This window comes from Mercenaria mercenaria, chromosome 13 (assembly GCF_021730395.1).
Source record: "Mercenaria mercenaria strain notata chromosome 13, MADL_Memer_1, whole genome shotgun sequence".
Classification (NCBI taxonomy): Eukaryota; Metazoa; Mollusca; class Bivalvia; order Venerida; family Veneridae; genus Mercenaria; species Mercenaria mercenaria.
In genome coordinates this window covers 52,582,888-52,599,246 of record NC_069373.1, presented here as the reverse complement: position 1 = coordinate 52,599,246, position 16,359 = coordinate 52,582,888, and the positions used below count along the sequence as shown (strand labels likewise).

Below are 16,359 nucleotides of genomic sequence, written 5' to 3'. Positions count from 1 at the left end.
TATATTTTGTGAGTCATTATTTCTGGAGAATCAGGGGTTTTCTACAGTAAAACGGACAGTGTTTTTTGATACGTTGCTTAGCAGGGCTTTGCAACCTGAGGGTTGCTTTATATGGAAACCTGGTGTAATTGTATGAAAGGACACAAACGAGTGTATGGCATGTGTTGGAAGTAAGGAAAAAATGCTCAAATTTTCTTGATTCTAAAGGGGGTTAGGGGTAGGTTATAATGTTTATTCCTTTTAAAGGTGACCACATGAGTCAAAATTAATGCTTTCATTTTGAAGCTTACCTTATTGCCACATCACAATGTAAGGCGGAAGTACTGCTTTTTTGTACTTATAACCTATAAAGAAAAACAGTTGCGAATCGCGGACTTGCTAAAAATCTAGCAAAAACCCGCTCCCCTGCCACCTTATAGAACGAGGGATTCCAGCGTACGAGTAATCATTGTGTAAAATAAATAATGCTTGAAGCTCCTCGTAGATGGCCTGGTCTAAAATCATATCTGAAGTAACGGAAGTCAGACAAAATGGAAACGGTCATCCATCCGTTCAGATTCAGCTCAAATTTGCGGAAAAAGTAAATTTTCTTCCCACCATTAGTTTTATCTGGTCACATGCTTTAAAATATACATGTTTTAGGTCAGTCACTTGTAGATAATATGGTACAAGTAGCGCAAGGTGTGCATTTTGGGTCATTTTTGCCTCAAACTGTAGTGTCCTGAAACCGGAGTTCATAGAAACAACGGAACCGGCAGGCTGAAAATGTCACATGATGAAGTGCTAAGTATATGCAATACATCCGCTCAACACTTTCCTGGAATGTCTCAAAATTGTATTTTTATGATTTTTTTTTCGCCAGGCATCAGCGCAGATTTGTGGAATTTTCAAATTCACTGTCCCTTGCTCCTATAGGGAATTAGCAGTGTCCAACTTTTAGGCTTAGGAACAGACCGTCGTTAACTGAAATACTGCTGCAAAGAAAACTAACACATAAAGGCGGAAATGAGATGGATGCTAGTTCATTCAATGAAATTAACAGAAGTAATTAATATACTGTAACTGTTGCTTGAGTTTTAATAGCTTCAACTTTATACTATATTCTAAATAAACAAGTGATCGAGTATTGCAGTGGCTGTACAGAAGTCCCCTACCGGTAGAAAGCTTAGTGTTCGTCATTAAAAGATATGGAGCAGAAACACATTTTACTCGACCTAAAATAGTGACATTGACCTTTAACCGACAAGCATAGATCATGTGTTGACACATTGTCTCATCATTTGGAACGTTTGTGTGTAGCACTTAGATAATCCATCAATGCATATGAGTTTTGGAGCAGAAACAATTTTTGCTTGACCTTAAATAGTGACCTTGACCTTTGACCTACAAGCATAAGTCATGTAAGTGCATAATCTACATATTGCCCTTTATTCACATACCAAGTTGTATGAACCTAGCTTGAACACTTTTGAGTAATTGCAGGATTCAGATTTGCGGATGGACAGACGGACGGACGGACAGACGGAGGTCATTCCTATAGTCCGATGTTCCATCGGTAGGGGACTGATTAACAGTTATTTGTATAAAACACAAGTAGGTCATATAAAACTGACATGAAGACTAGAAGAATAAAGGATATTTTGGGGTGTGTGTGTGAAGGTGGGGTGGGGGGGGGGGGGGGGGGAGGGTAACGTCGCACCGACACAATTATAGGTCATATGGCGACTTTCCAGCTTTGATGGCGGAAGATCCCAGGTGCCCCGTCGTGCATTATTTCATTACGAGCAGGCACCTGGGTAGAACCATCGACCTTCCGCAAGCCAGCTGGATGACTTCCTCAGAAGAATAAAGGAAACTATTAAATTAACAGCTATATTTGGCACTTTTAATCACATTCAGTTTAATATATAGTATGAAAAGATATAAAAAATATGTAAATCTTATCACAGATATCTTTAACATGTTTTAACATAAACTTGTATATATGTGGCAGTCTTGATTTTAAGCCCTTGATTTTTCTCACGGCCACCAACATTTTAACAGAGATATAGTTCTTTATAGCATAAACTCTGTAGAGGTTACATGATACGTGCATATAGAGGCAGTAAATGTGTAACATCCAAATTAAATACGTTTTTCTTCAATGCCAATAAACTTATGTTTGTTACCAAACATTATATAGCTTGTATAATAGACCGGATAGTCTAGTACTTTGGTGGATAGGCGGAGTCATACACTGCACCGCCCGGCGGAGGAGGAGGAGGGTACATCTGCGGTTGCTGGTTTCCGGGGTGGTAGCCTGGGCCTCCAGGAGGTCCGGGTTGATAGCCTGGGCCTCCAGGAGGTGGTCCTGGGTATGTGGGAGGAGCATTAACTGGTCCTTGAGGTTCTGAAAAGAAGGAAAACAAGCAAAATGTACAGAGTATGCAATTAGCAATAAGCTGGGTTTTTTTTAAAACGTGCAATCAGGTTTTTGAAGGACAACACTAGGATTCCTGGGGGAGAGGAGAAATGATTGAACTAGCATCTCATATAATAAATGCTATAAAACAAAGACAACGTTATCTTTGAAAGTCTAAAAATTTCAACATGTATGCATCATATGGATCACAATCCAATCCTAACGACGGTATGGTCAAAGGAGAGCAATTGTTCTCTGTAATCTTGACATTGTCGGCTCAGTTATTAAAGACATTTGGAAAAAAATTGCATGTAAGGTTACCTTACACTAATTCAGTACCTTTTAATTTCATATAATTCCAATGATATAAAAGCTATAGTACAACATGTCATCTTACCAAAAAAAAAAAATGAGATGTTATGTTTCATATAAGAAAAATAATCTGTTTTGAAAAACAACACCCTCTGAAAATGCCCCCATGAAATTGCTGTTGAGCTGTTATGCGTATATAGACATTTTCTCAATGAATAAAACTTAAACCTGGAAATTCACACTGGAAGTGGCCTAGATCTTTTCTCAATACAATAAGCTATGAAACTAAGTCAAAAATATAACTGTCGCGTCCTTATATGACTCATTAGACCATATTTCATCACCATCAGCAACATGGAACTACATTTTGGACTACTTCACATGTAGGCCCTACTGTAGTAAATAAATTTGCTATATAAAATCACTAGACTTATGTTCTTAAATGACCTATAAACCACAAAAAAAAAAACACCAAAAAAAGTAGGGGTTATGTATCTTCTAAGAGAGATTCCTTGATAGGTCAACATTATTGAAATATCTTCCAAACTGACAGCTAACATACGGGTATGAACACATGAGTAATAAGGTTTATTTACATTTCTAAAATGCAAAAAATCTCCTTGAAAATGCTACCAAAATGTCACACAATGAAATAAAAACAGGAACTGGCTTACATAAAACATGAAAATTCCACTTTAACTGGGGGAAAAATGAGGTAGCCCGGAAGTGTTCTTGTAACTGACATGAGTAGTCACTTCCTATTTGGTGTAAACAGTCCATAACCTAGTCTTTTAGTCTTTTAGGTCTCTGGTCTAATAAAATTAACTAGTGCAACTCAACAACCGACTTCATGTACTCGAAATCATCACATGGACACATGTAACGATTTAATATGAAAAGACACTACAATATTATATCCTAATATGTTGAAAGTAAAGTACCATGGTGAAGAACAAATCGGTTTATGCCATCTTTATTTAATACTCTCTACCACAACAATTCATTTGTTTTTGAAATGTTCATGTACAACAATTATATACCAAATTAAAGATATGTCGTCATTCCCAAATCGCACCAGAAGCTTTATTTTGTCATGATACCTAAAATACATCTTCAACAAGTCTACAAAATGCAAAAGATTTTTATCTAAGATTGTGTGGATGTTTTGCCGCAGTTAAAACATAAATTTAAAATGTTTTACTTTCAAATCTTTTTCAAAGACTTGTCATTCCTGGCACCACTTTCAGAATGCTCCTAAAACAGATTAGAAAGAACGACAACTCAGTTTTTTGCGAGAGTATAAAAGCTTTGCCAGATGGTTATATTGCGTACTTACGGTAAGGTGGTGGCTGGACCACAGTCACCGTTGAAGCATTGTTCTGTGGCGGATGGTTGATAACCCTTCCAGTGCTTTTTTTCATGTGTTTGCAACACAAAACAATCACTACAGCAACGATAACAAGGAAGATTATCGCTCCGACGACGGCGCCGGCAATAGTCCCGCCTATTGAACAACACCCATAGTCATAATCGTAGTAGTCCCCACAACAGCCATGTTCGCAGTCGTAAGTCTCACGATAGTACGAGTTGTAACAATATGAACCAGCCGATGTACCTACAGGAAAAGTTGATTAAAAATAGTAACCACAAAAACAAGTACGTTTTTTTTGGCGTAAGCTGTATAACATGGATTTTGACCTATATTCTATTATAATTGGGGCACGGAACAGGCGTGCGCTGACATTGAATGTCAGAAGTCACACGATTAAATAGTTTTGTTACTCAAAAGTAAAACGATTTTTTCATTTGAAAGTCTTTAGTAATTCATTATGGCAAGAGATATCGAAAGTAAATTAACTTCTTTCCCCGTTGGGTACCTCGATTAAGTAAGCTGAAAAATCTTAAATTTATGAAAATAATGACAATGCAAACAACAACAATATGCTAATAAAATTGAAAAAAAAAAGAAACAAAAAAAAAAAAACAACAAAAAAACTATTCCATCATATATGTAAGTATTTACCTATTACTTTTTCCAAAGAAAAACGTCGTTACATGACTGAAATACTGTTGAAAAAACGGCGTTAAACCCAAAAAACAAAGAAAAAATATTTCAGCAGTAACTGAAGTTCTCCCAACCTGCACATGTTCAACTGACTTCAACTTTTTTTGCTTTAAACAGAACTTAATCGAGTAATTAGAATTGTGGGGGTCACTAGTGATTCGAAAGCTTCTAGGGTTTTATTTTTGTTTCTAGCCAAATAATTGTATGCGGGTCGAGATATTGTGATTGTGGGTTACTTATGAAGGATCCGGACTAAACACGAAATTATTCCAGAATCAGCCCAGGATGTCAAATCATGTTGACGTTCTATCACTGAAAGGATACCTATTGATCATTTAAATTGGCTGCTTAGTTGAAATATTTGCAAATGAATCATGTGTTAATAGATGCTTATCCAAATCTTTTCTGTCTGTACACCCTGTTTAATTCTGAATTTTCCATGGGCAAAACATTATTACCTCTACGCTGTTTGTCTATTTTGAAAGACGTTTCTTGTTTCTCATTTTCATGATTTTACACAGCATGTATTTAGATTACTCAAGGGAAGGATAACTATATTCAGGGTCCTTATTCGCCGAAAAATTCCAAAATGTGGCGAGTCTTTAAAAAAAACTCAGTTTACCTATAAGAAATCCACATGAAAACACGGACACTAACTTTCATGTAAAAACGACCGATGAGATAGATGACAGGTCACATTAATAAACAACCCATTTCATTTAATAACATTTTGATTAAATAGAAAAGTGGAAACTCCACAGGTCGCCTAACACGACAAAAAATGAAAATGTTTCAGGTTCGATTTAAATGGACCTGTTCATGGACGATAGATTGCTACTGTCCGTGTCCTCAAGCCACGGGTTGAGCAGAACTCAACAATTGCGCAGGTTAAAAGTACCAACCCCCCCCCCCCCCCCACACCCCCAACAAAACACACACACACACAAACAACAAAAAAAACAACAACATAATTTAAAGACACACGCAGTTGTGTTCATACTGCGGTGTATATGGACACTGCAATTGCATGAAAAGAGGCGTATGGTCCCTAGTCAAAAGAATAGGCGGGCCCTTTACGAGAAACAAATGGAAAGAACTTAAAAAACTAGAATTTAGAGAGGGGATCTGAGGTTATGGAGCCTGCATATCACAGAAATGCCAAAAGACAAAATTAAAAAGTAGGCACCATATCTAAGCGGTGATTAAACCATACCCAAAGGTAGGAAAACCATCAACGGCGAAATGTTCAAGGTGAAAAACTAAACAGTACTACTAACACAACATAAATGTCGTGCTAATTGATCTGAAAAGATAAAAATATAACAAGAAAAAATTATCACCAAACAGGGTGACTTGACTTTTGCTGTGCAACAAACAATGAAGCATTGATTTTATTAGCGTAAGACCGTATAGGAGAGGGTAAGCCGATAGGTTCGAGCACCACCAGGGGATGTACCTTCTATATAACATTACTAATAGTCTATCGCAGGAGGTGACTTCAAATCGAGGTCCCTTGTACATCTTACAATACACCCAGAAGAAATGACTGGAATTGAAGCATTGTGAGCTTTATCCTGCTCCACAAAACCTCGACTAATTTTCAGTTGGAGGAGTCACCAATACAGGCAACCAGCGGCGACTATGAATAATTTTGGATAGGTCTACAAGACCCCTCTTCAATAACAAATGAAAATAGAACAATGACGGGGCATCAAATAGTCTGATGTTTTTTTTTTATATGTTGTGATTTTCTTTAGAAATTGATTAAACTGTAGAAGAAGTAAATGACGTATGGATATCTCCATTGAGGACAGTCCGTGTGTTTAAGTTGTATTCTTCATTAGAAGCCCACTTGGGCCTGAAAATTTCTACGAACTAGGAATGTTGAAATGTCTTCAACCTAAAGTTCGGAAACTGTTATATAACCTTAAAAAATGATTTTGAAAGTCATAAATTGTGATGAAAAACTGATAAATTGCTTACCTTTGACGAACAGCGCTATTAATAAAACAAAAGTTGAAAGTAGAAGTTTAGTCAAATCCATGATTACATCTGTAGTATGTATATATGTTTTATAACGTTTTTATTACCAAAAATTCCTTCTTGTCCATTTACATTTCAATATTGCATTAAATAAGATTTTCACCAGTAATAGGCTTAGTATTGTATTTAAGTAACGATTATTTGGTCAAAGGGTCACGCAGAATACCTTAAAGACATAACACAGCTCTATTTGAATTCCGTTGAAATTATCAAAAATGGTAAAATTCTCGCATTTTCGCAGTAATCGATACGTTTTGTCTTCAGTGAAATTATATAACGCAAAAGAATGATTGTAACGGATAAATGAGCCGTGCCATGAGAAAATCAACATAGTGGGTTTGCGACCAGCATGGATCCAGACCAGCCTGCGCATCCGCGCAGTCTGGTCAGGATCCATGCTGTTCGCTAACAGTTTCTCCAATTCCAATAGGCTTTAAAAGTGAACAGCATGGAGCCTGACCAGACTGCGCGGATGCGCAGGCTGGTCTGGATCCATGCTGGTCGCATACCCACTATGTTGGTTTTCTCATGGTACGGCTCAAATGCGTTTTCAGAATCAATTAAGCCCAGTATTCTGAGGGGAAAAAAGACACAAAAGGTCTGAAATCGGCTTAACTTCAAAAATATCTAACAATAAAGTTAGTAAAAAATATACTAATTTTATACTGAAAAAAATATTTATCATGATAAAAATAATTAATGTAAAATATACCCCGATGATCCTTATTTAAGTATTTATCGCTTTTTTCGTAAACTTAAAAAAGGTACTTCTTAAACTTGGCTTATTTGTTAATTTGGTTAATTTGCAGTCTTCATTATTGTTAAGTTTAGACTGTTTAATGTCTTTAAAATGTCTAGCGAAACCATTTTTTATATACTACATTATTAAGTCTTCCGTAACACAAAATGACGTAAAATAGTGTGACCTTTTTAGAACGTATTTATTGCCACATTGATCTACATTCAAAAACTTTTACTGATTAATGACTTCAAATATGTCAAATGTTAAAAGAGAATATCATTTATTACCAAAAAAGAATTTCATTTTCATAATACATAACGAGTGTTTTGTGATTTTCATATTAGTCAGTAAAATATAATTTCATCGTTGTATTGACCAGATATAGACTGAACAGTTTTCTAATGATTTCCATTCCACGTCTGAAACATGTAAATGTATATTGTTGCTTTTACCCAAATATGATTAAGACTAGTGCCAAAACATATTTTTAATCTTCAAAGGCGTCAACTTTTAGCATGTAAGTAATGATATTTGTGCCGTAAATTTTTCATATCACATTATTTTTTTAAGAACCTGCCTAAAGCTGTTCTCATCAACATGTTTATGTTTTGTTTTTAAGCTGCACACAATATTTTCTATTTTTATTTTTACATATAATTATTCTTTTATGTTTTGTTTTACTAGCGGATTAGCAAGTCTATTTGAGCCGCGCCATGAGAAAACCAACATAGTGCGTTTGCGACCAGCATGGATCCAGACCAGCCTGCACATCCGCGCAGTCTGGTCAGGATCCATGCTGTTCGCTTTTAAAGCCTATTGCAATTAGAGAAACTGTTAGCGAGGAGTACAACTCGTTTAAATGGGTCAACTGTGTTGTTGTACTTATAAAATAAACTGGCCCTGTTTATAGGTTGGTCAGGCTACGGATATGGGATTTGTATTGTATTTTGTCATTATTTTTTAGCATGGATCCCCTTCAGTTTGGAACCGTCCATGTTTACAAACACGTTTGTTTATTTTATGGACTGTAGCTTTTGACCGACATAAAGTTATCAAAACATCAGGTTTAATGTCGGACTCGAACAACTTCTCTAAAGTTAACGCTTGTTTATCGATATATTTTTCAGACATGTTTGATAACGATTTCCTGAAAAATATTGCAAAAAATAACTTTATTTATAATACCAGGAATACTTAAAAATATAGTTATCAGGAAACAATGTAATACATAAGTTAAATAGTCATTGTTATATTCAATAAAACACAAGATGAACTGGAATCAAATTAAGAAGTCTTGTTGAAACCCCTTTACCACGAAATGAGAGATAATTTACATCAAAACATGTCTGGCCACACCAATAAGAAATTAGATAATTTTAAGCATTGCGTAAAAGTGAACTGTCCCGTATGTGGAACGACATGAACAAAGCTGAACAATGCTGGGCTTAAAATGTCTCTCATTTAAAACGGAAGTTAAAACAAATATATATGGAAAAGAGGAAGCATTTCAGTCGTTGTGTTCAAAAGGCAAGTGTATGAAATATGTCGTTCAGGCACAAAATGATATTGATGATCTTATCGATAATGAATTTTGGAAAGCGATTAGAAAGGTAAGGATTAGAAATGAAAGAATAAAAATAAATATAAAGATTGAAATCGAATGGTCTGGCGATTTCATAAATAAAAATTCTGAAGTCCTAAGCAATGTGCATGATTTCTCTTGAACACAGATGATGCAAGTGTTTTTATGTTTTCGTTTTTTGAATGTCTGATACTGATCTTGATGGAAAGGATGATTATGTTTTATATTTAACGCAATGTATCAACTGAAGATGTGACAACTGAGCTGAAATCTGGTAAATCTGTGAAATCTCTGCCCTTTACACACTTGTAAATGTTCTAATCACTGCTACAATATAAGTATGTTTCCATCTACACGGCCTAAAGGAATAATCACACCTGTTCCAAAATCATCAGCATCGGGCGGTGTCATAGAGGGGTATTAAATTAGCCTCATCTATGTACAAAATGTATTCTAGCATAAAACCTTTCGGTGGTGTTTTAACAGGAGAGAAAACGTGTGTTAACAGAGAGATTCTCGCGCTCACGTGCTGTTAAAACACCTTTTATATATGCGCGGTCCGTGGCTAAGCGTAAACGCATTACGGCCCCAAAACGGATAATTGAAAAACAAATGACGTCAACATGAAAAAACAACGCAGACAGTCCCGCGCGTTTCATGAAAAGTTAATGACGTTGAGAGATAATTTATTCGTTTGTTAGTTTTTTACGCGTTTTATGCTAGAATAGTGTTATAACGCATGTTCTTTTCGTGATGTAAGATCTTCAGAATCACTCGGGATACGTTGGTTCCCTTGACCTAACGGGCTTGGGCACCAACCAATTAATCCCTCGGGGTTCTGCAGATGTTATAACACGAAAAAACATGCGTTATCCCTACATTGTAGTAGCTTGAATGAACGTATCACGAAATGGTGAACGTCAAACGAAATAATTCATGAACATGATGGTTTTTTATACAAGGTAAAAGTACGGTTAAAATGTACATTCTTTTTTGAAAATACGTTCACTGCATTTATTGATTTCAGAAAAATTTTATCCCAAGATCTAATCTATAATATGGTCAAAACTGAATAAAGGAAAAACATTTCGCGTTTTGCCACTTAAAAATGATGTACAGAGTTGTATTAGACTAAATAGTTTTGAATCTCCATGTTCTGAAGTGAACTGCTGCTTTAAACAAGGCCGCCTTTTGTCGCCAACCATTTCAACTTATAAATTAATGATCAAATGATATTGTTCTCTTTGCAGAAACTACAGGTGATTTACGAAATACAAGACTAAACAAAAAAGTAATTAATTGGTCTAAATCAGCATCAGACACTAAAGTTAGAAAGTTTTTTTCCGTATCAAGGAAATGGAATACTTAATTATATTGGCCTCGAAGACCACAAATACTTTTATGGTGTACGGTCGAATACCAAAGCAACTTTATCAAATGTTGAAAAGAAATTGTTTGATGATGAGTACAATCGTTAGAAAGAGTATCTGCAATTGCAGGAAATGGTAAATAAGTTAAGAAGTTGCAGAATGTTTTAATTCGTCTTCGAGACTGATATAAAGCAACATTAACCATTTCATTATCGTAGAGATATGGATTTGCAGGTGAGGTGTACAGCACCAATTAGACTTGACACTGGGAGATATAAAAACTTACCTATACAAGAAAGAACTTGTTTTAACTATATAAATCTTGGTGAGACCGAATAGCATCATCTTGTTACACTATCAACTCTTCATGCAATTCAGGGTAGAAGTATATGAATCTGTTAGAACTACTTGTCGTTATTTTGATAATCTATTTGTTGAGGAGAAACTATTATGCAGAAAAAGCATGCTTTAACATTCTAAGACATAGAGGAATTTTAGTTTGTAAACTACTGTGAGATGTGTTTAACTGTCACTCTATTCTTTCCTTCGTTTCAACAACACAATGTTCCATCCTTCTATGGTCGCCACTAAAAATTGGACTTGTTCTTTAAGGCGTACGCTAGAGTCTCTGTATAGGAGATGAGCCAAATTTTTACCAACAATAGAATTTCTTCAAACTTTGGATATTGAAGGACAATCATCTAAGAAACAAAGATATACATTAAAAGTCATATGTCACCAGTATTGAAAAAGAGTTATCTGCCTTGAAAACGGCATTTACCCCAAAAATTCGCCCATCTCATATACAGAGACTCTAGGCAAATTCGCTGGTCGAGAATAATGCACAAATTGTCCGCCATGTGTTATTCAGATCTCCTGGTAATACTTGCAAAATTTAAGGTAGCAGCCTTAACCGTCACCAATAGTTCAGGTACGCTGGGAGGTCCTAAACACGGTGTGGATGAGCCACGGGGAGGGGATGGGAGTGCTTTCCGAAAAACGTGACATAAATGGAGCTAAAACTTTCAAGATAAGTACGTTGATTACATATAAATCTTCGGGCTGGGTCAACTGAAAAGAGACTGTCGCAGAAATTGGGTCGTCTATTTTAACATAGAAAGTTAAACAAAATATTTTAATAAATAATTATCTGTAATATTTCACAACTGCACTCTTCGCTCAGTGACAATGGAACTCATTCTTCCAGTTCCTGCAATAGAAAAGAAAAAGAAACAATATTAGATTAAAATGCATATCTTAAGTTAACATCACAGAAAATTTAAATCATTTATCTATAATTAACATAAAACTAAATGCGGCGCAAATATTTCATAAAAGACATTTTGTCTCGAAACTACATTTGACTTATTTACCCTAAATACGTGGTGCATTTATCTTATATTTATAAACTAAATACAAAATGAGACAAGATGGTTATGATGTAATTAAAGATAGAGTGTATATCATCACTAATTATAAATGATACTTCATTTTGACTACCATGTATGCAGTTCACTGTCACAGTACAAACTCATGATGCCAAAAGCTGAACCAAAGTCTTCGTTAACTGTCTCCTCCAGTCCAACGTCAGTAACTGGTTTTTCTTGCTGTGGAAGGTCATCCGGTCTAGGCAAGCTGTTGGAAAGACCATCTATGTCACTGCATCCACTTCTGGTATCATTAATCATCTTCCATTCTTCGTCATCTTTACTTTTGGGATCGTCGTCTTCAATCTCGTCTTCACTACTATCATCATCTACGTTGACGGAAATTTCCATCTGCGCCTTGTCACTTCTCCCAGCATGAATATCTTCCTTTAGCTCCCTGTGCGCCTTGGCACTTCCCTCAGCTTGAATATCTTCCTTTTACTCCCTATGCGCCTTGGCGCTTCTCTCAGCTTGAATATCTTCCTTTAACTCACTATGCGCCTTGGCACTTCTCTCAGCTTGAATATCTTCCTTTAACTCCCTGTGCGCCTTGGCACTTCTCTCAGCTTGAATATCTTCCTTTAACTCCCTGTGCGCCTTGGGGCTTCCCTCAGCTTGAATATCTTCCTTTAACTCCCTATGCGCCTTGGCGATTCTCTCAGCTTGAATATCTTCCTTTAACTCCCTATGCGCCTTGGCACTTCTCTCAGCTTGAATATCTTCCTTAATCTCCCTATTCGCCTTGGTACTTTTCTCAGCTTGAATATCTTCCTTTAGCTCCCTATGCGCCTTGGCACTTCTCTCAGCTTGAATATCTTCCTTTAGCTCCCTATGCGCCTTGGCACTTCTCTCAGCTTGAATATCTTCCTTTAGCTCCCTATGCGCCTTGGCACTTCTCTCAGCTTGAATATCTTCCTTTAGCTCCCTATGCGCCTTGGCACTTCTCTCAGCTTGAACACCTTCCTTTAGCTCCCTATGCTCCTTGGCACTTCCCTCAGCTTGAACACCTTCCTTTAGCACCCTATGCTCCTTGGCACTTCTCTCAGCTTGAATATCTTCCTTAATCTCCCTTTCCGCCTTGGTACTTCTCTCAGCTTGAATACTTTCCTTTAGCTCCCTATGCGCCTTGGCACTTCTCTCAGCTTGAATATCTTCCTTTAGCTCCCTATCTGCCTCGTTTCTGACCTTCTTACTTGACCAAACAACTTCCCTCTCCATTCTGTAATGTGGGGCACACCCGTGTTCACCGCAAGTACATACACTTGGGTTGAACTCCCTTGTAAGTACAATCATTTTTGGCGGTGTTGATGGGTTAGGTGGTCCTGAAATTGAGTAAGTAAAAACATTATAATTCATTACAGAATAAAAATCATTTAAAAGTCTACTACTCAAACATAAGATTTCTTAAATTTCTACACACAGTGTGTATTTTAAGTCAATTTGTTGTTGTCGCTGGTAACACATGGGCGGTTGCACTAGGAGACTGTTAGATATTATCAAAAAATAAGAAGAAGCTCTAATTCCAGACCCTTCCCTGGTTCTTAAGTTCTTAAGTCTGACAAGTATAATGCACCCATACCCCAGACTCTTATCTACGAATGTAGTAACCTTAGTCGAAGGAGAGGGGAACTTTGGTTTCATAGTCAGGCAGTGTCACCACTGGGCCACTGCGCCCGCTCTTTTAAAAATGTTTTTGTGAATAGACGTCTTTATAACTATTAGACTATTCAAATAAGAGCCTCATACTGGTCATACATGGAAAACGTCATCTTTAGCCATGATTCCCAACCTGGTAGAAATAAGAAATTCTATAGCTACATCAAACATAACAAAAAAGAAAATGTCGGCATAGCCCCACTCAAAGCAGATGGTTTCACCCATACTGATCCAGTCACTAAAGCAAACATCCTTAATAAGCAATTTGAATCATTTTTCTCCCCACCTAAGCCCCTAAGCCTTAAACATTTGTGCTCCAAACTGTTAACATCCCCTTCCTCCCTAATGGACCAAATAAATGTGACTCCAGAGGGTGTTGACAAACTCCTTCTTGGCCTATCCCCACATAAAGCGTCGGGGCCAGATGAATTATCCCCCCGTGTTCTCAAGGAACTTCATCAAGAAATCGCCCCCGTCCTTTGCCACATCTTCAATTTATCCCTAAATACAGGCATTGTCCCTCAAGACTGGAAAAAGGCAACAGTTGCACCAGTCTTTAAAAAAGGTCTCAAATCAAAACCCAGCAACTATCGACCAATCTCTCTGACCTGTATTGCGTCCAAACTCCTTGAGCACATCGTGGTTTCAAATCTTATGTCCTTCTTTGACAAACACAATATTATCAGCCAGTTCCAGCATGGTTTCAGGTCGGGTCATAGTTGCGAAACTCAGCTTATTAATTTTACCCAGGAACTTTATAGTAATTTAGAACAAGGCCAACAAACTGACGTCATCGTAATGGATTTTTCTAAGGCATTTGACAAAGTTGACCATTTGAGGCTAATTTACAAGTTACAATCCCTAGGTGTTAGTCCCCAAATAACTAGTTGGGTCAAATCCTTCCTCTCTAATCGTACCCAGAAGGTCGCAGTTGAAGGTCATCTGTCCAGCGAACTTCCGGTCCTGTCTGGAGTTCCACAGGGGTCTGTCCTTGGGCCTTGCCTCTTCCTCGTATACATGAACGACCTGCCTGACTCAGTCAAATGTAAAACCCGTATGTTTGCAGATGACACCATCGTTTACCTCACTGTCAAATCAAATAATGATAGCATAGCCCTTCAAGAAGATCTCCATAAATTAGAAACATGGGAAAGAGTCTGGCAAATGGAATTTAACCCCGACAAATGTGAAGTCCTTAGAGTAAGTAGGAAGAGAAATCCCTTTATATATCCCTACAGGTTACACAATACAGAGTTAAAGTCCACCTCATCAGCTAAATACCTAGGAATAACTATCTCCAATGATTTGAACTGGTCACAACACATAGAAAACATAACTTCTAAGGCAACCTCTTCCCTTCGATTTATTCAGAGAAATGTCAAGACAGATAACATAAAGGTCAAAGAAGCTGCATACACCACCTATGTCCGTCCCCAGCTAGAATACTGTTCAACTGTGTGGCATCCCTGGCAGAAAACCCTCACCCATAAACTTGAACGAGTCCAAAGGTCAGCAGCTAGGTATGTTATGAATGATTACAACTATACAAGCAGTGTAACTGAAATGTTGAAATCCTTAGAATGGAAAACTCTCCAGTACCGTAGGTTAAACTGTTCATTACTTTTGTTTTAAAAAGTAAGGACCCAGACCGTTGCTATTGACCAAGGTAACTTGTCCCCCATTAGAAACCTGAACTACTTGATCCCTTATTCCAGCACTCAATACTTTGCTAACTCTTATTTCCCTAGAACCATCCGTCTCTGGAACTCCCTCCCCACATCAGTCAAATCTAGCCCCAGCCTCAGTATCTTTACAGAGAGGCTGGCGGCGGTCACTATGTAATTCTTCCATTCTGTCCTATTTTAACTATAGCATACTGTCCTTTTATCTTTTACTTTTAATACTGTAATATACTAAATTTCTTTAACAACTGTTTCTCTGACAGCGCCGACCAGTCATAATCGGAAATCGATTGTTGGTTGTAACGATGTAGATGTAGATTAGCACACACGCACGCACGCATGCACGCACGCACGCACGCATATTTGACTGTTTAAAACAGATAGTAAAACGCAGATAACATGGCGCACAACTAAGATAAAATTCGTAAATCTAGAATTTGTCATGTCAGTCTAGCTAGAAGAAGGCCACACAAAAAGAGTTCAGACATAAAAGAATTTGCAATTTTCATAACATGTTATCGGTCTAAAACATGTGTTTTAAATGTTACTTTTTTCGAAAACTGAAAGTGATTAATGCTTAGAAACTTGAAAAAACTTGAAACTTAATTATTATTGTTACTGTTGTTGTTGTTGTTGTACAAAAGTGTTAGTGTTACACATATTGCTTTGATTTATGTAAATATTTAAATTATTACTCACTGTAATGAATATTGTACAGTAGGTTTGGCTTATACCAACTGTCTCTAGGGTCTGCCATATTCTGTTCTGCGTAAAAATTCCGAAACATTATCTGTGCGTGTTTATTTACAGCTAGTTTAGATCGTTGCCAGCGTTCTGCTTGAACGTCGACGTTATGACGTCCGTTTACTGTCGACGTAATGAAAATGACGTAAAACGTCAAAAATATGCTTATAAAACTGGGAACGGCACAATCTAGACTTAAATTAGTAAACACGGTCACATTTGTAGATCCCGTGCACATTTGTAGATCCCGTGCACATTTGTAGCAGTGCAAATACCATATAACCTTGCACCACATTTGTAGCAGTGAACAACTTAGGCACATCTGTGGCCACATT

The 16,359-nt window shown here is 37.1% G+C and overlaps 2 protein-coding genes across 2 annotated transcripts; both read right to left on the bottom strand.

Annotated features, from left to right (window-relative positions):
* Positions 1-1,888: 1,888 nt before the first annotated feature.
* On the bottom strand, positions 1,889-6,981 carry LOC123529009 (proline-rich protein 2-like). Its single transcript, XM_045309169.2, has 3 exons — positions 6,762-6,981; positions 4,050-4,328; positions 1,889-2,389 (listed from the first exon to the last, which is right to left on the bottom strand). Exons 1-3 carry the CDS (start codon positions 6,820-6,822, stop codon positions 2,205-2,207), a joined length of 525 nt encoding a protein of 174 aa, XP_045165104.1. The 5' UTR covers positions 6,823-6,981; the 3' UTR covers positions 1,889-2,204.
* A 3,975-nt stretch (positions 6,982-10,956) lies between these two features.
* Positions 10,957-16,104, bottom strand: LOC123529527 (uncharacterized). The gene is made up of 3 exons (XM_045309894.2): positions 15,980-16,104; positions 12,016-13,264; positions 10,957-11,725 (listed from the first exon to the last, which is right to left on the bottom strand). Exons 1-2 carry the CDS (start codon positions 16,065-16,067, stop codon positions 12,381-12,383), a joined length of 972 nt encoding a protein of 323 aa, XP_045165829.2. The 5' UTR covers positions 16,068-16,104; the 3' UTR covers positions 10,957-11,725; positions 12,016-12,380.
* Between the last annotated feature and the right edge of the window lie 255 nt (positions 16,105-16,359).